This window comes from Camelina sativa, chromosome 8 (assembly GCF_030686135.1).
Source record: "Camelina sativa cultivar CO46 ecotype springtype chromosome 8, ASM3068613v1".
Lineage (NCBI taxonomy): Eukaryota > Viridiplantae > Streptophyta > Magnoliopsida > Brassicales > Brassicaceae > Camelina > Camelina sativa.
In genome coordinates this window covers 10,819,391-10,840,293 of record NC_141887.1, presented here as the reverse complement: position 1 = coordinate 10,840,293, position 20,903 = coordinate 10,819,391, and the positions used below count along the sequence as shown (strand labels likewise).

Sequence of the window (20,903 nt, the reverse complement as noted above, 5' to 3'; positions counted from 1 at the left end):
TAAGAAGGTTTTCAAGAGAGTTAGCTTTACTTTTACCATTCAAAAACTTGTATTCTATGTGTATTGGAGAGGAAAACAAGAAAGTGATGATGTTTTTATATAACAAACTTTTACAAAAGGAACAACACAACGTCTCTAAACGATTTTATCATATAGAAATAGCGACAAATCTCTGTTCTAGTGACTTGAAGATCTTACTCACATCAATGACTTTCAAAATTATAGACTCCTCTATTTTCATAGTTCTTAAGTTGATTTCTTCTACCAAATCCTTGGTTTTGTCTACGCTCCGCTTCGGGTAGCAAATTGAGGAACGCGGCCTAGTGGTAACAGGATATCCTTCATTGTCTCATACTCTTCGTTTCCTATTCCACTTCCTTCCAAAATCTGATATTTTTTCACAAACATAATCAACAGATTAAGTTCACTTAGATTTCACCTTTTACTACTATGTTCAACTTGACTGTAACTAACCTTGTCTCTGTTAGATATATAAGGTGCAATCCGAGGGATACGTGATACAGACAATGCGTCCAAGAAAAGAAGAACTATCACAAGCCATTCTTTAATCTTAAATGATGGAACTGCCCCTGTCAACGACATTGTTTCCAACAAGCTTCCCTGCTCAACAACAAATCACAACCAATATCACTGAGAACTATATATAAACTTCCAAGCATAAGTTTCACAATATTCTCATGAGAAACTTGATAAAGAGTTTACATTTTCAAATATGATTCCATACTTTAAAACTAAGGTTTTGTTCTAGGATTAATTGCTACATTTTACAAAGATAGACAGGGAACAAATCACTAATTTCACTAGGATTGGCTATTTTGGTTTATTAGTAGACTAATAACAGAAAAAGAATTTGGAAAAGTACCAGTCCCTTTTCTAATTCGGATATCGCTATTGGCAGCCTGAGATAAGTGGCGACTCTGGGTAAAGCTCTGGCAAGGTACCCAGCAATTGTCTGCTTGATCTCTGAGGAAAGCCCGTCTCCCAAGATCATCCTCCGAGGGTACTCCTTCCCGTTAACTGATAAGAACTCCTCATGAGCAGACTCTTCCTTCCCATATATGTATGCCAGAGAGGACGATGATACCCAGCCAAACAGTGAATCCCACATCACAGCAAAACTTGATAACTGAGGAAGGAGAAGGACCAGTGAGTTTAGTTCAACGGAGTCCTAATGGGCGAGTAAATTTAAATGCATAAGAGACTTACTGTGAGATTGAAGCCCTCGGGAGGTCCATCAAACCACGATTGATCACGGTCAAACAAATCAGAATCTGGAATACCGGGTTTATTTGGCCACTTCAGAAGAGTTGATTCCTCTTCGTCTTCGATATGTTCCTCAGTAACCTCTTCATCAAGTTGATGTGTACTTGGTAACAAAACTATTCCAGCTTTTGCAGCTATATGAAACATGTCAAAGTGCACAATTTAGTAACTCATGCAAGTCCACAACGTATGGACACCAAAGTGTGTCATTACATAAGTAACACCCCCTATGGACTTACTGGCATCACTTGCATCTGTATCTCCTGAAGATACAGCTTCGGCAGCCTGGCTTAATGCTGTAGCACAGGCTTCTGCTAATGCAAGGCGTGATAAACTATTGACATCCTTTGTATCAGTAGAAGACAGGCTAGGACCTGCGGCGATATCATTGTTTCTAACCTCACAAAGATCACCACAGCCATCATTCTGGTCGGCCCAAGTAACTGAACGGCTAAGCTTCTTACAACCAGAAGTTTTAAGGCATGACTTTGTAACGGTTTCACTTGATGAACACACATCCTGAACTTTGTGTATTTCGGACAAATCAGCTGCAAGGTATTCTTCACCATCTTCATAAGAATTAGCATGGTATTCAATAGAAATCTTTTTCTTTCCTGATTTTTCTGGTTTTGTCCTCGAGCCCTTCGTATTAGAACCAGAAGAGGATCCTGATAGAGTACTTTTTCCGTCCACAGTCTGAAGACCTCCTTTTAGATTGCAACTAAGAGAATCTTCCATCGAACATTGTGGCTGCTTAGACACACTATATTCTACGCCGTACCCATCACTCATAATTGCCGAACTCGCAAGACCCATCTCATCAAACCAGAAATTCTTAATGTCCTTCTCTATTTCAGGATCATTACAAAAACCTGCATATGCACAATAAACTTCAATATTAGACAGACAAACAGAGTCACACAGGCACAAAAACACCCTAACAATAATTAGAACAACTCAGACACCCAAGGAATAAAGAAACTCATTTATTATACCAGATGAGTACTTCAAAATGAAAAAAAAGGTAACATATACAGAATTACAGATTATTTCTCAGCGATTTCTTGAATTTAAGGCCAAACTATCTTTATAGCTTCCTAAGTGCTCTTACCCAATTCTTTCCTGGGGGGAACTGCAGTTTGTCCAAAATTTGTCATAACTGTTTTCATTTTGCCATCCTCTGATTCCCCTCCATGAGTAGCTTGTTTGGCTTGTGTTGGAAGCTTCAAACTTTTATTCTTAGATGCAGAAGAGGATCCTGTTAGAGAACTTTTTCCATCCAAAGTCTTATGATCCTTTTTTAATTGACCACCCATAGGGTCTTCTGTTGAGCATGGTGGTTGCTTAGACACACTATATTCAACGCTGTGTCCATCACTTCCAGTACCAGAGCTCACACAACCCATCCCATCAAACCCAAAGCTCGCAAAATCGATCCCATCAACCCCAAACGTCTTCTTTTCCTTTTTTTTTTCACGACGAAACCCTGCAAATGCACAGTACACACTCAAGATCATCCTGATAAATAGAGAGCATTGAAAACAGTATTTACTGCCCCAAGCATCAGCAGAAATAACCCAATAACCATCACATGATCTCAGGCTCATGATACCAACAAAATACCTTTAAGAAAGATTAAGTAATATTTATGGTTACATTATGCTGGTCGTAAAGCCTACTCTTAACAGCTCCTTAGTGCTTACTTGATTTCTTTTGTGTGGGAGGAACTACAGTTTGCACTCTCATAACTGTTTTCCCTTTGCCATCATCAGATTCCCCAACAGGAGAAGCTTGTTTGGTTTGCGGTAGAAGCTTTGAAACACTATATTCATCAGGCATAATTACTGTGCTAGTGAAATCCATCTCGCTAAAAGGCGGGTTCTCATGCTTCTCTTGATTCTTTTGAGTAGCCTTGGAATCTGCCAAAACCAAAACTTATATTATACATTGATCAATCATTTGGTAACTGAACAATCTTTTCACTCCATAGTTCATTATCGAACTTACCACTTATGTCTTTGCAATTTCTTGATTTGCAATCACTTTGATCCAAAGGAACATAACCTTCAACAGCATTAGAAGGACCCATCCACTGCTCTAAAGACAATTCTCCACCACTCGCTTCAAAATTCTCCCGAATTACAAGCTTAGACAAATCTAAGGCCTTATTCACATCCAAAGAACCTTTCACTTCCGGATCACCAAACAACGCCAAAATCTCATTCAACTTCACCGTATCAAACTCCGAGGTACGAGCATCTTGCAAAGTCCCCGAAAACGTTTTGCTATCAATTAAACAACCCGCGGAGCAAAACTTTCCCGTCTCCTGTAAATCGTAAACCTTATGCTCCTTCAACGAAATCCGATACTTTCCTCTTCTAGAAACATCGGAAGGGAGAAATCTCTGGCAAAGAGGATAACCACAGAGCTTAGCGATGGTTCGTTCAGTGACGACATCTTCGTAGTCTAATCGAGAAATTAACTTCCCCGCCGCGAAGAGCTGGTTCTGATCAGTGATACCGTCGAGCATAGCGAGCTGAAGCTTGTGAACCGCATCGTTAATGGCGATTACTTGATCATCTATTGGAGTTGTCTCTCGTTTGTTTCCTTCTTTCACATTCCCATCTGGCGATGTCATCCTAAACACAAACAACACCAAAATTCAAAATCAATCTTCCAGAAACAAATTGAAACCTTGGAGATACTAATCGCAGTGATACATATGAAAATACGCGTCGTATTTACTTGATTGGATTGTGTGGTAGAGACTCGAGTTGATTGGCTTGAATCTGCTTGGTACGTTTGGGGATGACTGCGGAAAGATACGCTTCATCCTTTGGATGATTAGCTTCCATTGATGGAACAGTACAAAACAGAAAACGCAGACGAAGACGATACGAGAGCTGGTAGAGACGAAGAAGAAGAGGAAGAAGAAGTTGTATAACAAACGAAAAGCGAGCGAGTCGTTTGGCAAAGGTTTATGTTCTCTCTGTTCTAAATGACCTCTAGGTTTTTTCTTTTCGTCAGGGAAGGGTGGTAAAACAAAATCGAACCAAGCCGACCTAAATTGGGTGATTTCGATTTTCCGGTTTTTGAAATTGATTGTGATATTATCCCGTTAGTTCTCGGTTTAGAAATATAATAATGGTGCAACCGGTTAAGTCTTCATTCAAATCAGGTCGCCTAATCCTCTTTCGATTTTTCTCAAATTTGAAGTTTAAAATTTATACACCAAAGTCAGAAGAACTCATGGTTTTTTTTCTCTTTATACTTTAAATAAAGAATTTATACAGTGAAAAAGAAACTACTATACAAAACATTTCAATGTAAAAACTCCAAATCAATGTGAGAGAGGGTCGAAGGAGAAGAGTCGTCTTTGTTCATCAGTGGGATTTCTCAGCAATCTGCAGAATATCAAAGAGGCTGCAACAACTGATAAAAGAGACAGAACCGCAAGAAACCCGAAATGGGAAGCGTCATTTGCCACTATGGCTACTCCGAGCATCAGCGATTCAGCTAGACTCGCCACTGAGATCTCTGTTGCACCGATGAGATTGGCCTTGGACGATGGAATTCCGGTTTGGAGAATCTGAGCTCCCACAAGACCGTAAGACATGTGACCTAGCCTCGATAATACCTGCATTTTGTTTCCCTTTCAGTCAACCCATAACTGTAATCTTACTGGTTAAAAATAGAGAGAGGAGTAGGAACTTACAATCATGGACAAGAAGAAGAAGAGTGGGCTTGTTTGGGATAGAGAAGAGCTACAATAAACAGTAACAGCAACAGCAAGGAGTGAAGCTTGGAAAAATAATCCTACTGCACCTGCCTGCATCGTTTTAAAATGCAATCGCAATAACATTAACCAACTTGAACGCAACACATGCTCAAGAGACTAAATGGCGGAAACAAAGTTCAACCTTTAGAATGCCAAATCGTTTGACCAAGTTTGCTGATAAGAAGGTTGCGGCCACGCCCATAACAGCGCATAATCCACTGAAACCCCCAATAACTGATGGATTCACACCTGTTGAAGAGACAGTTTGGTGTAAATTCTGTTGAGTAATATCCCATAAAGTTTCACTAAAGAAAAGTGAGGGACCAAGTTAATGTAGCATACATCGTTGTGTTAGAAATGCAGTCATCAAGCTGCCTGGGGTGAGGACAATGTTGAAGTAGAGAAGGACATATGCGAGGCTAGCGGGAAGAACTGGCTGTTGAATATACTCTTTCCATCCGAGCTTGATAGTTTCCATGCCAATATCAACTGATAAACAAAGCAAATGGTATTTGTGATATCTAAATGCTCGAGTCATATAATATGCTTATCCAAACATTTTCAAGTAATAAGGTCTTCTTACAAATACTGTCGGTATCAGAACGAGCTCCTTCAGCAGCACAGCTGCTCTGAGAGCATTTCGGACGGTCCAGAACACCAGAGGAGAACTTGTTGGTCAGCCATATAAGAGCTGTCTGGAGAAAAAAGATTTTGTCTATTAGAAGTGCAAGACGGAATGAAGTCCCAGTAAAATTGGTAATGCTCAAATGGAATTGTTTCTAGGATCTGAAGCACAACAGCATCACTCCAATGTTGATGACAAGACATTTCTCTAGTTAAAAACATTGATAATACCGGATCTAGGCTAAAAGCTCAAATATAGGTAGCCTCGGATAATTATCCAAAACCTAAACAAAAAGAGACCGCCTTTTATGATTAAGAAAATAGAGTTTCACACTTAACCCATGAAGAACAGGAATGATCCCATTCTACATAGTTCAGCTTCAAACAAAACAGCAGCTTTGTGTTTTCGTATTTAGCTTCAATGACCATACTTTCCAGTCTTGAAAAGAAGAGTAACCAAAAGTTTATAGGGAATTGCTACTTACCATGGTTGGTAAAGAACCAATCATTAGTGTGGCAGCAAACTTTAAGCAGGTCACAGGGTCATATTTGGATAGGAGGATGCCAAATAACATCGTCCCAGCAATCTGTTTAAGGTTAAAATTTTGTCATTTGGTTAATACTGGAATCAAAAGATCAGAAAGAACATAAAATCTATTAAGAGGATTACAATACCTCACAAAGTAGATCAATCCTGTGGAGAACAGCATTTGCTTGTGCAAGAGCGATTGGTCTGTTTATTCCCGCCAACTACCAAATGATAAGTTAATTACTTCAGTAGGTGTTTCCCCTGACGAAAACAGGTATTCAATGGCATCACAAAGAAAGCATACCAATACAACCCAATCACGTTCTATGGCGACTCCAGATGCTATTCCACATAGGCTGTCAATGGCCCCTGCGAATACCAACGCAAAGAACCAAGGCTGCAGAAGAATTGATGATGCCGATGTGGAAGGAACAGTGTATGCATGAATTATCATTCCTGCAGATAGCACTTGAGCGGCTGCCTGAACATATAGATATAAAATATGTTTATGACATGCAATATCTGAAGACAGATGTTGCAGGAAAGTAACCACTAAGTCTTTTTTTAAAAAGATTTTACCTGAACGACATTCAACGAGATATATGTAGGAACCCTCGGACTATAATCCATAAACTTTCCAACCACTGGACCCCCAGCAATGATCACCAGTTTAGTGACAAAGCCCATGACTGCCACAGGTAGTAAACTCGGATGTAGCATCGCAATGGCGGACGGCCAAGCAAAATTCCAAAGTTGCTCAACCAAATTTCCGACCAAACAACTTGCATATAAGACTGATAAAAACCAAGTAAATGTCATCATGTTGATAAATGCCAAAAATGAAAACATTATAATCTCATTTGCTCAGCAAGTTCAATTCAGAAAACTAGTGAGAGAGAGAGCTCCAACCATATAATCCTTCAGGGTGAGCTGGAGTGGCTGCAATGGCAGTCTGCTCCTCCTCAGACAAGACCTAAAACCAAGAACAAGAAACCACCAAAGATTGATTAGCTCAAGCAACACTGCAGAAACTCTTGGTTCTTGACCAAAAAGGGGATGAACTGAACATACGGGCAATGCTGTCAAAACGGTATCTACGTAAGTACACTCGGTTAGTAAGCTGAGAGATTCAGTAACCGCGAGATTGGTATCGAGATGAACAATGGGAATAGAATGATCCTCAGTTGGAGTAGTGGTAGGCAAATCCTCGTTGATGTCATCATCATCAGTAGTAGTGACAAAATCGTGACATACATCAGTGTTTATAATCGAACACCTTGAACTAAAGCTGTTCAACCTAATCACGAGTACAGAAAATTTCACAATCAGCATCAGAGATCAAAATCACAAAACTGTTTGAATTCCAGGAGTTTTCCGAAACAAGAATTTGAACCTGCGAGAATATGAAGGTGATGAGGTGAGACTTAACCATCTACAAGAAGGGAAGCGATGACGAACTGTAGAAAATGCCACCGGCGATAAAAAACGGCTCCTGTCGACCGGGAAATGAAACGGGAAATCGAACGACGGAGAGTGGTGCCTGACCAGAGCCATGGAAGCAACCATTCCGGGATTTGATTCTCTCCTCTTCTCCTAAGCTTTCTTCTTCAAGCAATTGAAGGAGTTGTAATTAATTCGTACTGTTCGTCGTCTCCAAGACTCAAAGAAAATCAAACAAACTCGTCTCTCTGGGTATTTTTTTTTTTTTTTCCGCGCCTCCTATGGCTAACTTAATCGCCACCACATAATTTTATTCAACCTGAGGGGGGAAAATGAAAAAAGAGAGAGAACCTTATCTATGGCGGTTCGTCGCGAAGCACGCCGTTAAGCGGAAGAGCTCAACTCAAGTGGGGGGGGGGGGGCGTGAAAAAAAGCAGAGAGAGTTTTTGTGTAAGGGAGATTAAGCCACGTAGATTAGTTTATAACCACTAATGCATAGCCACCTGGCTAACCAAATCATCCACAGTCATCCATGGCCATTGGGTTTGTTGGTTCGGATTGGTTGGGGTCGATTTTTGGAGGAAAGGAGTTAAGTTAAACCGATAATAAAATCGGTTCGGATTGTTTGGGTTTCGAGTGATTCTGATTCGATTATGATCAAATCGGTTAGTAAGGTATATAAAAGTTTGCTTATGATTGAATTTTGAACCGTAACTAACAGTTCCGTATCATGGGAATTCTGGTTTTGGGCTTTCCGGTTATGTTGTTTAGTTTTATAAATAAATATAAAAATTTCAATCACACATTAATTAAAAAAAAATTCCATGATGTTATTTGTTTACTTCTATAAATTTGTGGTTCAATTTTAGTGAAAATTGGTATTCGTATAAAAAATTTGGCTAATTTTTAGTTTTTAGTACAATTTTGATGAAAAGTGGTTGAGTACTAAAATATAAAGAATCAAACTCGAAAATAAAATGAACCAATAATAATAACTATTTGGATTTCTCGGGTAATATTATGAACCGAACCAAAAACTGAAGGTTCTTTTTTCTTTTTTGGTAAGATACCAAAACCGAATTAAAAAAGAGCAATCAAAAAAATGTCTCCAGAAGCGAATCAGTCAGTTCAGTTTGGTTTGAATAATTTGTCCAAGACTAGTCTTACAAGGTAAATGAAATTATGTAAGAAAATAAAAAGTCTTTTATAGTTCAAAGTTCAAACACAATAATAATATTCAACAAGAAGAGAAAATAAAAATACAAAATACAAGATTCATAAACAATTAAAAACGAGGAATATTGGAAATCCATCCATCTTGGTCGATGAAATTAGAGACAGAGAATCGTCGTTTAGTGTCAAAAGAATGAAGTTTGTCAATCCAAGGAACTCTTCCAGATAGATCCGATCCTGCTCCTTTACACTCAACTTCTGCATACGTGAAACTCGATCTAAACCAAAAAAAAAAATTAATATATAGTTTGCATATATCATCATCACATAAAATTAAATGGAATATTATAGATGTGCTTACATGTGGCCACCTTGGTGCCAAGGGAACCAACCCTTGGGGTGGACGACAGAAGAGAGATCGGTTTGGATGAAAATGACTCGGCTGAATGGACCATAGGCTCGTCCAAGATAGACACTGGTGCTACCTGATACACTACCACGTAGGAACACGAACCCACTTGGGTCCAACTGACTTTGTCTTCCTTGTGCCGTTATGTACCCAACCGCCACTTGTGATGCCAATGCTCCTGCCGTTGCGTTTATTTGACAGTCCTGTCAATCAATCAAACATTTTATATGTTCTTTAGTTAAAATGTATACGCTGTTTCACATACATCTTCTTAATCTTTGGTCTCAAAATCATCAACTTGTTGAATCGTAAATTTTTAACAAAGTTTTTCTTTTCTTATAAATGACTGATCATATTACTGTTTCTAGAACAGCTAGTTGACTTTACTACAGGGTGCAGCTGTGCCGCCTTTCTAGGACGTTTGCTAATTAACAAAAGGTCTTTAAAATGTCAATGTAACAGTTTCTTTGTGTAAATAGTGATCAAGTACGGTTTTCGTGTTTGCCATTGAAATCCAAGTGTATAATATAGAGAGATCATTATGTACACATACCTCGTAAATAGATTGGCCAGTTCCAAAAATGAAATCCATAGCACCTTCGATGTAACAATTTTTGAAATGATGTTTTCCTTGATTATCCCACACTGTGTCTTGTAACCCCAAGAAATCGCAGTTGTAAAACGCAGATTTATCGCCATAAACCGAAACGGCTACTGCTGGCTTTATTTCCCAACTCATACCATTTGCTGTAGTAGTAAGACTATTCAAACGATTGTACGTATTCTGCCACCAACCATATAAAAATGTATCAGTACCAAATACTAAATTATATTGTTACGTCAGAAAAAAAAAGTATAGTATAGTCAAACGATAATGTGGTGCTCCGTTCTGTTACGTACCATGATTGATAAGTTTCGGACGACAACATGGGGTGGATACGAAGTGAAAGTTGAGCTTACGTCAGTTGCTTCGTGACCGTTGTACGTGATGGTCGTGACTCTTTGTCCCTCTCCTTCTACTATTATGCACGGTTTGTTGTATGGTATTATCACCTTCTCTCTGTTTTATACATTTAATTATCATACACAACTGAATTTTATATATCAGTCGTTAAATTGATTGAATGACGGATTAATTAAGGACGACCAGATTTGATGTAGTTCCTAACTTCTTACAAACGTCTTTAAATCTTTACATCAAAACAATACAAATTCAATATTAATGGGAAAATTCATCAAAGTTTAATTAGAGTTTATTATGTTTTGAATATATATATATATATATATATATATATTAACAATACTCTAAGAAAATGAAAACCTAGACAAATATTTAGATAAAGATTATTTTTATATGTAGAATTATGGAGAAGCCTAAGCTGAAGTCAAGTGTTACTAGGTCATCGTTTCTACACCAAAAACAGTAATTTCTTACTTTCAAAAACAAATCAAACGCTAGAAAATTGTGGTCGATCGAGAACGTTGCGTTCTAAAATTGGATTTAAAAAATATATATATATTTAATAACAGTAGTGAGTAGGTCTTTACTTACACGTAAACGCCTCGTTTTACTTTGATTTTGATCCATAGAGAATTCCATTCACCAACCGAATCAATGGCAGCTTGAACCGTACGGAACTTACCTGAACGGCCGGTTTGGTCGACGACGATAGTGTTCACGACTTTGTTGCCACAAGTCTGATCAAGGGCTGTCAACGATCCGACACAAGAACTCAGAAGCAAAGCGATGAAGATGAACAAACAAGACATGTTTATTTATTATCAATGTTATATCTGAAAAGAAAAACAAGATGACGAAGAAGTAGAAGAAGATAAAAGAAAGGAGGCAACGGAGAATGGAAAGTTAGTGTAATTATGGTGAGGGTTGAAATATTCTGCTTTAAAAAGATTACGCTAATTTTCCTAATTAATATAGAGTATATTTTTTGGATCAAAACTTGCTATATTATACTACCCAAAATGCTAGATTACGTGAATTTAGGCCTACTCGAACGGCTTGACTCTATTTTGTTTATAGGAACTTTAATTAACATGATAAAATTACGTGTGCCTTGTGTATAAAATAAAAAAATTAACCTAAAGTTCAGCTAAAATAAATCTTATTTGAGGATTCTTATTATATATAGATCTCTCAAAGTAGCATAGAAAATGTAGGTAAATTATAAACTTATTACTATGTTTTTCTCGTAATCGATTAATGTGGGTTAATTCATTAAATTTGTTGGAAAACAAATATAACAAAGCACCTGGTCTGATGGTTTCACATGGGAGATCTTGGGAGCTGAAGTCATTACCTCTATCACCCATTTCTTCTACTCCTCCTTTCTGCCAGCTTCAACAAATGCAACAATCTTAGACTTTGATCCCAAAGAAACCAGGCGCCTCTTCTATAAAGGACTATCGGCATATATCATGTCTGAACACTTTTTACAAAGTAGTCTCCAAGCTCCTAGTTTCAAGATTAAAACCAATCCCCAACCAAACTGCTTTTGTACAAGACCGCCTCCTATTAGAGAATACCATCCTTGCTGCTGAATTAGTAAATGGTTATCACAAAACCCAAGGTCCAAAGCGGATTGTGATCAAAGTAGATATAGCTAAAGCCTTCGATAAACTTTCCTGGGAGTTTCTATTCAACTGTCTTGAGGGATTAGAGATTCATGGCCAATACATAAGATGGCTCCAAGCTTGTATCTGCACAACAAATTCCACAATTAGTTATAATGGCACAGACGCACAGTTCAAGGGTATTTTAAAGGAAAAATAGGGCTCAGGCAGGGTGACCCATTATCTCCTTACTTATTTGTCATTGTTATGAACAACCTCTCTCTAATGTTGAATAAGGCTGCGGAAGAAGGAAAGTTCCAGTATCATCACAATTGCGGTACAACTAAACTTACTCACCTTTGTTTTGCAGATGATCTGCTCATTTTCTTGGACGGTTCACTAGGCTCAGTTCAGAATGTAATTCAAGTCCTTCAGGAGTTTGAGGAGCGATCAGGCCTTGCCATTAATATTCAAAAGTCATCTTTCTTCGGTGGTGGACTATCAGAGGATGAAATCAGTTTAATCAGCTCCACGACGAGACTCCCTCCCAATTTGATAGTTAGGAGTCCCTCTCTACACCAAAAAACTCACCATTCAGAACTGCAACCACTACTCCAGCAGGTTAAAGGGAAGTTAAATAATTGGTGTACAAAATCCTTATCTTTTGCAGGCCGACTATTACTCATCAATATTGTAATAGCAGGAATCTCTAACTTCTGATGCTTTAGTTTTGTCCTCCCAAAGTTGTGTATTTGCAAGATAAACTCCATGTGTAGCGCTTTCCTATGGAAAGGAACATCAGACGGTCAGCATACAACAAGAGTTTCTTGGGAGGCAGTAACAAAAAAAGAAAGATCAAGGAGGCTTAGGTATAAGAGATCTGACTTACTGGAATACAGCTTGTATTATCAAGTTGATCTTACTCTTTTTTTTAGATCAGGCTCGGTTTGGGTAGCTTGGTATAGGTTTCAATTCCTATGGGGCTCGCTGAGCAATTTCTGGACCATGAAACAAAGACCACACTACTCATGGTTAGCAAATAAGCTCCTGAAGCTGAAAGACTTAGCATATAACTGGATAAAAATGCGAGTGGGAAATGGGCTCACCTGCAGGTTTTGGTCAGACAACTAGTCCCTGTTTGGGAGAATCTCGAACTTCATATCCACTCCCAGGCACTCAAGGCCAGGGACCTCTGAACAAGCGACTCTTTGCCAACTTTGTCGGGAAAGGAGATGGCTTCTTCCTAGTCCCAGATCTGATAATCAAGTCTCTCTTCACATATTTCTTACAACTTTGACTCTATCATATGCAGAAGACTATAACGAATGGGAGCTTGATGGTTCACGACAACATCGATTCTCAACCGGCCAAGTCTATGGCCTTCTGCAAGAACAATCACCTCTGGTACCATGGAGAGGAGCCGTTTGGATCAAAGGAAGGATACCAAGGCATAGCTTCCTCACCTCGTTAATGGTCCTAAATAGATACCCTACTAGAGATCGGATACTTGTTTGGGGACTTCAGACCGATCCACTGTGCCTACTCTACAACACATTTTCGGAGAGCCGAGACCATCTGTTCTTCTAATGCCCATTCACTTGTTCAGTTTGGACATCGATCACGGCCAAATGCAGACTAGCTTCGATCTTGGGATGCAATTGTTGGACAAATGAGCTTGTTAAGAGGACCAAAGGAACAAAAAAGACTAACTCTTCTGGTATGGCAAGGAACACTATACGCTCTGTGGGAGGAGAGAAACAATCGCCTTCATCGCAAAATCTTCAGATCTGCTGACTTCATCCTCCGACTGATAGACTCCACCATCAGGAACCGAATAGTATCCTACCGAGATACAAACCCTTCCATGGCTTCTTCGATGCTCCTCTTTTGGTTCTCTTTGGCGTAGTCTCTTCACTCCATCAGTGATAACGATTACTATTCTAGGGCTACCTACTATGTAGGTTCAAATTCAAGATCTTACTATAATGTGTTTCAATTGTTGGACTTAAGCCCTTTCAAAAATTCTAAAGCTGAGTTTTTGTAATCTCTTTTCTTTTCTTTTTTGAAATTAATAGAAAAACTTTTTCTAAAAAAAAAAATATTTATATAGTATGAAAATTAATATAAATCTTGCAATCATTTAATCTAAGACTGAATTATTCACAAAGTGTCTTAACATCAACCGTTGTTGGCTAAAGAAACTCTTTAAGCAATCAACAACACTTATGATATCTAAATAAATTAACTTGGGATCAGAATCAATATATATGGCCAAAATAGATTCAATTATATATGAAGAAGAACAAATTCAGTTTCCAATTAATCTAACAACCAAAAAACCCTTTGAACCCCAAAACCTGGTTTAATAATCTATTCAGAGATGGTGGAACATGGACAAACAAATCGATGATGAAGAGAAAGGGGTACATAAATATTCTCAAAAATAACGTTCAAGATTAGAGATTGTCTCGGCTCACAACTATCAATCAAGGTGGAAGTTAACTGATTTCTAGTTAGAAATACTTACCTTAGGTTTTGTTATGTTTAATAATCTATTCAGTGTTGCTTGTATTTGTATGTTCATTGATAAGTAGACGTAGTGTTTGATTCAAGTTAATAAAATAAGATGTTTTAGTTCAGTCCATTGTCTATTTGTCTTACCACCACTCGCTACGCTGTATTAAACAAAATATTAATCAAATCACACACATGGCAGTATATATCTATCTTTCGATGCCTACGTACAACTATTAGTATAAGGTTTGAAATTTATGATTACATACTAATGGAAAAGAAAATCATGTGTATATATACACCATATAAAATTAAGTCATACACATTGATTATTCATATTAATTATATATAACGGGACTACAATAAAACACAGAATCGAACATGATTCTTCCTTTAACTAAACCCAAAAAAAGGAAAAAAGATGTCCAGCTACACGAGGTATGACGCAATACATGGCCACACATCTCAAGTTTAATAAAGGATGCTCAACTACATCAAGTATATGTTTGGCATGGCCACATGCACCAAGTACTTGACGTCATGTGTTTTACACCATGGACATAAAATCTCGATTCACCGGGTCCTTTCTCCCGGCAACGACCGGTGTTGACTCATCAGAACCATAATCAGGAAAACTAAAACCCGACCCGAGCACCTGCAAACAAAATAAAATACCCGACCCGGACCCAATTTTAATGGGCTTTTTATCTAAATTAAAAAAAAACACAGATCCCATTTTTCCCAAATCGACAAAAAATTGAATATTAGGGTTCTTCATCGTGTGAGAAACTTCAATTCGGAGTGAAGATGGAATTAACATCGGAATCGTCTAGTAGCATTAGGAGCAAGTCTGGAGTCGGGCAAGTTTGTGATTGTGGATTGCCGGCGAAGATGTTCATCTCGAAAACGGCAAGAAATCCAAATCGAAGGTTCCTCGGGTGTGAGCTGTACAAGGTATGTATCACTTGAATTTCGATATATGTTGAGGTGAGTAGCTTTGTTGATTAAGTAATTGTTTGATGTTTGTGTAGGAAGGTGGTAATGGTCACTGTAAGTACTTTAGTTGGGTTGATGAAGAAGAAGTGAAAGGCTGGCCGAGAAGAGCATTGGTTGAAGCTCAAGCAGAAATTAATGAGAAGAATAAGATAATAAGTCAACTATCAACGACAATCATGGAGCTGAAGGGGGATTTAGAGAGAAATCAGTTGCAGAAGAAGAAGATTGATGATATGGAAGCAATTGTGTCTCGTCAACACCTCGTTATCACGGGTTTGACAGGCTTGCTTGTTTGTGCAATTGGAGTCATCGTACTTGGTTAAGTTAATTACTATGTAATGTATTTCATCGTACTTGGATTTGTCAAGTAGTTCTTATTGATGTTGATTTGTAGGATTTGGTCCGTTTAACATATTGAACCAAAAGTCGGATGGTTTAAAGAACTTTTTGTTTGGATGGCACAAGGATGAAATACAACAACTAAAGTATGTTAATATCCAAAAAGAACCCAAACACAACACCCAAAAAGAACCCGAACACAACAACAACCAACATCATCTTGACTTCCTTATGGTGCTGTTGATGACACATCTTGCACTTCAGCATCATCTTGATCTTGATGCTCCATGCCAACCAAAGCTCCTCCAATTTCCGGTTGATCTTCATGCTCCATGGCTGCCAATGCTGCTCCCATTTCCTCTTGATCTTGAGCTTTCAATAGAGGAGTCACCATAAGCTTCCTTCTCTTTGCCCGGCTCTCCTGAGACTAAAACAAAATAAAATTATCAAATTAACCATATGTAAGCCAAAAAAAAAATCAAATGTCCGATAACAATACCTCATGAGGACACTTTCTTGAATTATGTCCTTGTTCACCACATAGACCACAATGCACTATTCTTTCTTTTCGATCAACCTTCGTCTGAGACTTTTTTTTGCGTGGTGATTCATTAAGCCCCTTAATCCTAGCTTTTCCCTTAGGTCTCCCTGCAGGTCGTTTATAAGGAGGTGCAACAATTCTTGGTTTACCAGAATCTTCCCAAAACTTAACTCCATTAACAGGCCTCAAACCTCTTCTATATGTTCCCTTCCATTTCTCACTCAAGTAGTAATCTGATATATAGTCTTCCACTTCCAGATTGAGTTCTCTGATTGCACACACAGCATGACGACAAGGTATACCCGTCAAATCCCATTTTCTGCATGCACATTCACGATTGTTCAAGTTGAGGGTGTATCCAATCCCGAACTCAACAATCTCATATTCTCCACCGGTGCTAGAAATCAATGCACAATATTGCGCTTCTTCACAAGATTTTTCCAGCTCTTTCCTTGCCTTTTTTGTGAATTTTGCAGCTTCTTTTTCAGCAATAATAGACCTATTGGCAACCCTTTGCATTGCATCCCTTCTTATAAGTTCTAACATTTGGACAAATGGCTTCCTCCTTGCGATCTTTAAGGTTCTATTGTATGACTCAGTGTGATTGTTGTGTGTATCAGCACAACAACAACCAACCCTGAAAAACGCCCTACACCATGAACTTGGATCCTTTCGTAGTAGAGTCTTACAAGCCTGGGGATCAAATTCCTTGAATATGCTCAAATTTTCTTTATAATCCGCCTTGTTGTAACTGCTTGCAATTCGCCAAAACAAAGGCTTCAACATGTCTGACTTGTGATCTCTTTTCAAGTTCCCATAGATGTGTCGTGCACAGGCACGATGCTCTGCCTTTGGTAACTCTGTAGCAACACCATGAATCAAACCTCTGTGCATGTCGGAAATTAAGGTGATGTTCTCACCTAACCCCAAGCTCAAGTCTTCCTTTAATTTTCGAATAAACCATTCCCAATTGGGATTGTTCTCACAATCAACTACAGCCCATGCTATTGGAAATATCTGGTTATTAGGGTCCCTTCCTACAGCAGTAAGCAGCTGCCCTTGCATAGCGTTCTTCAAGTGTGTACCATCCAGACCAATGATTGGTCTACAATTCTGTTTCCAAGAACTCTTCAAAGCCTCAAAGCAAATGTATATTTGCGAGAATGCCTCGCTGCCATCATCCCTTGTTGTCGTATTAACCTCCACTGTAGTGTGCAGATTGCTGGTCCGTAGTTGCAGCTCATAGTCCCTTAACCTTGAAAATTGCTCATCACACTCAGCTTGCAGCTTATCAAATATCTTCCTCCTTGCAACTTTTGCCTGGTTTGGTGAGATAATAATGTTGTACCTCCTTTTCATCTCATCTTTTATCTCCGAACCACTCATCTCAGGATCTCTTCTAATATCTTCTAAGAAGAGATCAGCGATTATAGGAGTCTTTATCGTTTCACACCTTCCGGTTGGATGACATAGATGTTCACTATGATAACGCTTCACCATCCACTTCCCAATCGGATTCTCTATAGCACAATATATGCTCCAAGTACAACCTTTTGCTTTACAAACAGCTTCAAGCTTATCCTTCTCCCACCTAGCATACACCACATTGCGTCTCGTCTTCAATATATATCGGATGATGTTCTTCTTAAACTCACTCCCACTATTGAATAACTGCCTCAAACTAAAGACTCCATCAGGTAAGCCTTTCTTAACCAATCTCTCTGTTTGTTCTTCTTCATCGCCAGATTCATCATCCGTTGCAGGATATACTTCATCATCATCCGGAATTTGTTCTTCATAATTATCATTGTTGAAAACTTGAATGTCCTCCACTGCAATACCAGCATCATTGTCAACAATCTCATCTTCTTGATCTGACTCTTCAGGTTCGGATAAACCTGCATCTGATTTACTATCCCCATTATCATCCCCACAATCATCTTCTATGGCTTTCTCAGCAACATCCTTTTCTTTTTCTCCAGCAGCTTCAAGCGGTTCTTTTTCTCCAGCAGCTTCAAGCGGTTCTTCTTCTGCCTTTTCAAAGAAGATGTCCACCTCTCCCATCCAACGTCCTTTTGAAACCAATTTATTCTTATTGCTATCAACATTCTCCCATAGAGGCTGCCTATCAGAAAGTTCTTCAAATGGTAGCTTGTACCACATTCTCCCAAGATTGTTGACTCTTTTTCCAAGCATTTTTAGCAATATGTCTTGAAAAATTGTCACTGAATCAACCTCAAAAACTTCAATAACTCCATCGTCGTACTTCAACACTCCATTTTCTGTCTTGAATTGGCCAGAATAATGGCAATTCACCTTCACTGTAATTTTTCCACTACAAAAAAAAAATAATAATTCAGAGAAGACAAAGACAAGTTGTTATAAACAACTAATGAACCCCAAAATAACCTCGACAATAACCTATTAACAATGTATAAACAAAATAAGGCTACACAACAAGACTAGACAATAAACTAAGTAACATATAAAGAAGAATTGAATCTTGCCGACAACAACTCCACTTTCCCACTTGTTTAAAACGACAAAATAAAAGTTAAAAATCAACAGCAAAATGCCAGCTTTACCTCATTGGGACGAGAATCAACAGGCAATGTCTTCTTTATTCCGATTTCCAGCAAAGATTTCACTGCATTATCTCTGTTAAAAAACCTAATTGAAAAGATGCTCTCACAGTTCTTCGATATCTTCGATAAAACGATAAAACTTTTTCAAACAACTTTTTCAATTTTCTTGTTTTGATCGATGAATAATTAGAAAATGGGCCTGTGTTTTTTTTTAATTTAGATAAAAAGCCCATTAAAATTGGGTCCGGGTCGAGTATTTTATTTTGGTTGCAGGTGCTCGGGTCGGGTTTTAGTTTTCCCCGATTATGGTTCTGATGAGTCAACGCCGGTCTTTGCCGGGAGAAAGGACCCAGTGAATCGAGATTTTATGTCCATGGTGTAAAACACATGACGTCAAGTACTTGGTGCATGTGGCCATGCCAAACATATACTTGATGTAGTTGAGCATCCTTTATTAAACTTGAGATGTGTGGCCATGTATTGCGTCATACCTCGTATAGCTGAACATCTTTTTTCCTAAAAGTCTCACACAATTCATATTTGCTAGATCTCATTTTGAGCATAATATATTTATTTGTATGTCATAGCAACTTTGAATCTATTGAGTCACTGACTTCCCTCTAATACTGAGAAACAAAACATGTGATTCTTGAAATCCCAATACATACCAACCACCATGCCAGCCACAAGCTCCCTCCTCTTAACAAATTCTTTGATCCAAGACTCACGCATAACAAAATTTTCTTCATGTGGGTGTTTCCACAATGTAACAAAATGGATAGTGTTTGTATCAAGATCTTTCACAAATAAATCGTACTGACAAATCTGGAAATATGTGCGCAACATGTCATTTTCCGAAAAGCATCTCATCATAGTATCTTGGATTTGCTTATGTGGAAGTTGTAGATTGCCTTCGTCAAATATTTCATGTATTGTGAGGGTTTTGAGGATTTCCCAACGGAAAGGAGTTATGGGTCGGATCTCGACTGTTTGAGGAAACAGTGGATAGTTAGGATCTGTCCTATCAGCATTTTCTTCTTGGTGTTTTGTTTGAAGGAAGTTGTAGAACAACGTTTTGATCATGCTTAAACTAGTTACAAGACAAGCTTTTTGATACCTTGCTTAGAAGGAGCGTTGATTCTCTTGTATATAAGATTTTATTTTTGGATAAATTTTTTTTTATGTTTAAATGACATTAATATATATCAACAAGAAAAATGACATTTATCTATTTAGGCATCAATATGGATACCATATTTGAATTAGGGTGGTGATATTGCGACAGCACAACTGCACTATATTAATATAATGTATTTTATGTTTGACAAAAAATATAATGTTTTCCATTTTATAAATAGATCTTTATCTATTTTTTTAAAAAGATTTAGCAAATATAAAGTATTTACTATTTTGTTCTCATCTTATTTGTATGTTTATAGTTAATAACACTAAATATTGTGAGTTCAATTGAAAGAAGGAAAATTATAATTAAAAAAATAATATATTAGTATCTTTGTTGTCTAAAATACATATCAAAATGAGAAATATTTAGGTCTCACCAATATTTTTTAAAAAACACAATTGGCTTAAATAGTATGCAACTTTTTCACATTTCACATTTACATCTTCATAACATAGTTCTGCCAAATAAATATCATTCAGAAAAACCTTCCCACAAATAAATATCGTTTACAAAACCTTGCACTTACAGAATGATTAAACATGTAAAATAACAAATGTTTTTTCAATTTATCTGCAAGTTTTAAATTATAGCTAAATTAGAGAAACTTCATTTATCTACCACTTAATATTTTTTAAGCGGTTAAGAATAAAATAAATATTAAGCATAACATTTTTGACGTTCAGGCCCGACTCAAGGGGGTGGCAGGAGGGGCTAAAGCCAAGGGTGCACTCCAAAATTCAGAAAAACCTTTGAATAAAGGGGACCAAAAAAAATTATTGTGAAAAGGAGTCCAAAAAATTCAGTTCACCTAAGGTCTAAAAAAATATTGACATCGGGACTATTTGACGGTATATTGATTTTTCTGCTATTTAGTGATTCAATATTTCCATTATTCGGATATTTATACCAGGTTGTAGACTCCATCAACATATCTACAGGG

General features: G+C 37.8%; 4 protein-coding genes and 1 pseudogene across 10 annotated transcripts; all 5 read right to left on the bottom strand.

Annotated features, from left to right (window-relative positions):
* Positions 1 to 74: 74 nt before the first annotated feature.
* LOC104706997 (putative RNA polymerase II subunit B1 CTD phosphatase RPAP2 homolog) lies at positions 75 to 4,363 on the bottom strand. 2 transcript variants are annotated; one of them, XM_010423238.3, is made up of 9 exons: positions 4,030 to 4,363; positions 3,292 to 3,923; positions 2,988 to 3,203; positions 2,396 to 2,770; positions 1,524 to 2,156; positions 1,228 to 1,418; positions 884 to 1,147; positions 475 to 621; positions 75 to 387 (listed from the first exon to the last, which is right to left on the bottom strand). In XM_010423238.3, exons 1-9 carry the CDS (start codon positions 4,137 to 4,139, stop codon positions 283 to 285), a joined length of 2,673 nt encoding a protein of 890 aa, XP_010421540.1. In that variant the 5' UTR covers positions 4,140 to 4,363; the 3' UTR covers positions 75 to 282. The 2 variants fall into 2 exon arrangements, with proteins under 2 accessions (XP_010421540.1, XP_087318609.1); XM_087462483.1 differs by having other exon boundaries at positions 2,908 to 3,203; positions 4,030 to 4,293.
* A 158-nt stretch (positions 4,364 to 4,521) lies between these two features.
* Positions 4,522 to 8,138, bottom strand: LOC104706995 (solute carrier family 40 member 3, chloroplastic). 2 transcript variants are annotated; one of them, XR_015564183.1, is made up of 12 exons: positions 7,609 to 8,138; positions 7,287 to 7,512; positions 7,125 to 7,188; positions 6,795 to 7,009; positions 6,520 to 6,696; positions 6,362 to 6,436; positions 6,172 to 6,273; positions 5,646 to 5,753; positions 5,405 to 5,551; positions 5,205 to 5,311; positions 5,000 to 5,113; positions 4,522 to 4,921 (listed from the first exon to the last, which is right to left on the bottom strand). XR_015564183.1 is itself a non-coding variant. In XM_010423237.2 (12 exons), the coding sequence occupies exons 1-12, from the start codon at positions 7,779 to 7,781 to the stop codon at positions 4,625 to 4,627; spliced, it is 1,809 nt and encodes a 602-aa protein (XP_010421539.1). In that variant the 5' UTR covers positions 7,782 to 8,138; the 3' UTR covers positions 4,522 to 4,624. The 2 variants fall into 2 exon arrangements, 1 of the variants encoding a protein (XP_010421539.1); XM_010423237.2 differs by having other exon boundaries at positions 5,646 to 5,757.
* Positions 8,139 to 8,838: 700 nt separating this feature from the next.
* On the bottom strand, positions 8,839 to 14,373 carry LOC104706994 (putative pectinesterase 52). 3 transcript variants are annotated; one of them, XM_087460454.1, is made up of 9 exons: positions 12,912 to 14,373; positions 12,695 to 12,803; positions 12,163 to 12,588; positions 11,505 to 11,952; positions 10,790 to 10,946; positions 10,138 to 10,297; positions 9,791 to 10,021; positions 9,190 to 9,440; positions 8,839 to 9,106 (listed from the first exon to the last, which is right to left on the bottom strand). In XM_087460454.1, exons 4-9 carry the CDS (start codon positions 11,563 to 11,565, stop codon positions 8,941 to 8,943), a joined length of 1,026 nt encoding a protein of 341 aa, XP_087316580.1. In that variant the 5' UTR covers positions 11,566 to 11,952; positions 12,163 to 12,588; positions 12,695 to 12,803; positions 12,912 to 14,373; the 3' UTR covers positions 8,839 to 8,940. The 3 variants fall into 3 exon arrangements, with proteins under 3 accessions (XP_087316580.1, XP_087316581.1, XP_010421538.2); XM_087460455.1 differs by having other exon boundaries at positions 11,553 to 11,952; positions 12,912 to 13,846; XM_010423236.3 differs by lacking the exons at positions 11,505 to 11,952; positions 12,163 to 12,588; positions 12,695 to 12,803; positions 12,912 to 14,373 and having other exon boundaries at positions 10,790 to 11,178.
* A 491-nt stretch (positions 14,374 to 14,864) lies between these two features.
* On the bottom strand, positions 14,865 to 19,066 carry LOC147939913 (uncharacterized). 2 transcript variants are annotated; one of them, XM_087461447.1, is made up of 3 exons: positions 18,781 to 19,066; positions 16,851 to 18,530; positions 14,865 to 15,091 (listed from the first exon to the last, which is right to left on the bottom strand). In XM_087461447.1, coding segments are annotated over exons 1-3 (1,686 nt in total). In that variant the 5' UTR covers positions 18,786 to 19,066; the 3' UTR covers positions 14,865 to 15,090. The 2 variants fall into 2 exon arrangements, with proteins under 2 accessions (XP_087317573.1, XP_087317572.1); XM_087461446.1 differs by lacking the exon at positions 14,865 to 15,091 and adding an exon at positions 15,750 to 16,081 and having other exon boundaries at positions 16,154 to 18,530.
* Positions 19,067 to 19,386: 320 nt separating this feature from the next.
* Positions 19,387 to 19,863, bottom strand: LOC104706993 (B3 domain-containing protein At5g26805 pseudogene; annotated as a pseudogene). Its single transcript, XR_015563735.1, has one exon. The product of XR_015563735.1 is annotated as a B3 domain-containing protein At5g26805 pseudogene (transcript).
* Positions 19,864 to 20,903: the final 1,040 nt, after the last annotated feature.

Excerpts from the sequence above, each read along its gene's own strand:
- LOC104706997 (XM_010423238.3), bottom strand. The coding sequence starts at position 4,139 with ATGGAAGCTAATCATCCAAAGGATGAAGCGTATCTTTCCGCAGTCATC. Across the intron at positions 622-883 it reads CCGAATTAGAAAAGGGACTG|GGAAGCTTGTTGGAAACAAT; the intron begins GTACTTTTCCAA and ends GTTGTTGAGCAG. Across the intron at positions 388-474 it reads ATATATCTAACAGAGACAAG|ATTTTGGAAGGAAGTGGAAT; the intron begins GTTAGTTACAGT and ends AAAAAATATCAG.
- LOC104706995 (XM_010423237.2), bottom strand. The coding sequence starts at position 7,781 with ATGGTTGCTTCCATGGCTCTGGTCAGGCACCACTCTCCGTCGTTCGAT. Across the intron at positions 6,697-6,794 it reads TCTCGTTGAATGTCGTTCAG|GCAGCCGCTCAAGTGCTATC; the intron begins GTAAAATCTTTT and ends CTATATGTTCAG. Across the intron at positions 6,274-6,361 it reads GGATTGATCTACTTTGTGAG|ATTGCTGGGACGATGTTATT; the intron begins GTATTGTAATCC and ends AACCTTAAACAG.
- LOC104706994 (XM_087460454.1), bottom strand. The coding sequence starts at position 11,565 with ATGGGTGATAGAGGTAATGACTTCAGCTCCCAAGATCTCCCATGTGAA. Across the intron at positions 10,947-11,504 it reads ATGTGAAACCATCAGACCAG|CCCTTGATCAGACTTGTGGC; the intron begins GTGCTTTGTTAT and ends GATCGTTGACAG. Across the intron at positions 9,441-9,790 it reads CTGGCCAATCTATTTACGAG|GACTGTCAAATAAACGCAAC; the intron begins GTATGTGTACAT and ends ATTGATTGACAG.
- LOC147939913 (XM_087461446.1), bottom strand. Across the intron at positions 16,082-16,153 it reads CAAGAAAGTGTCCTCATGAG|TCTCAGGAGAGCCGGGCAAA; the intron begins GTATTGTTATCG and ends ATTTTGTTTTAG.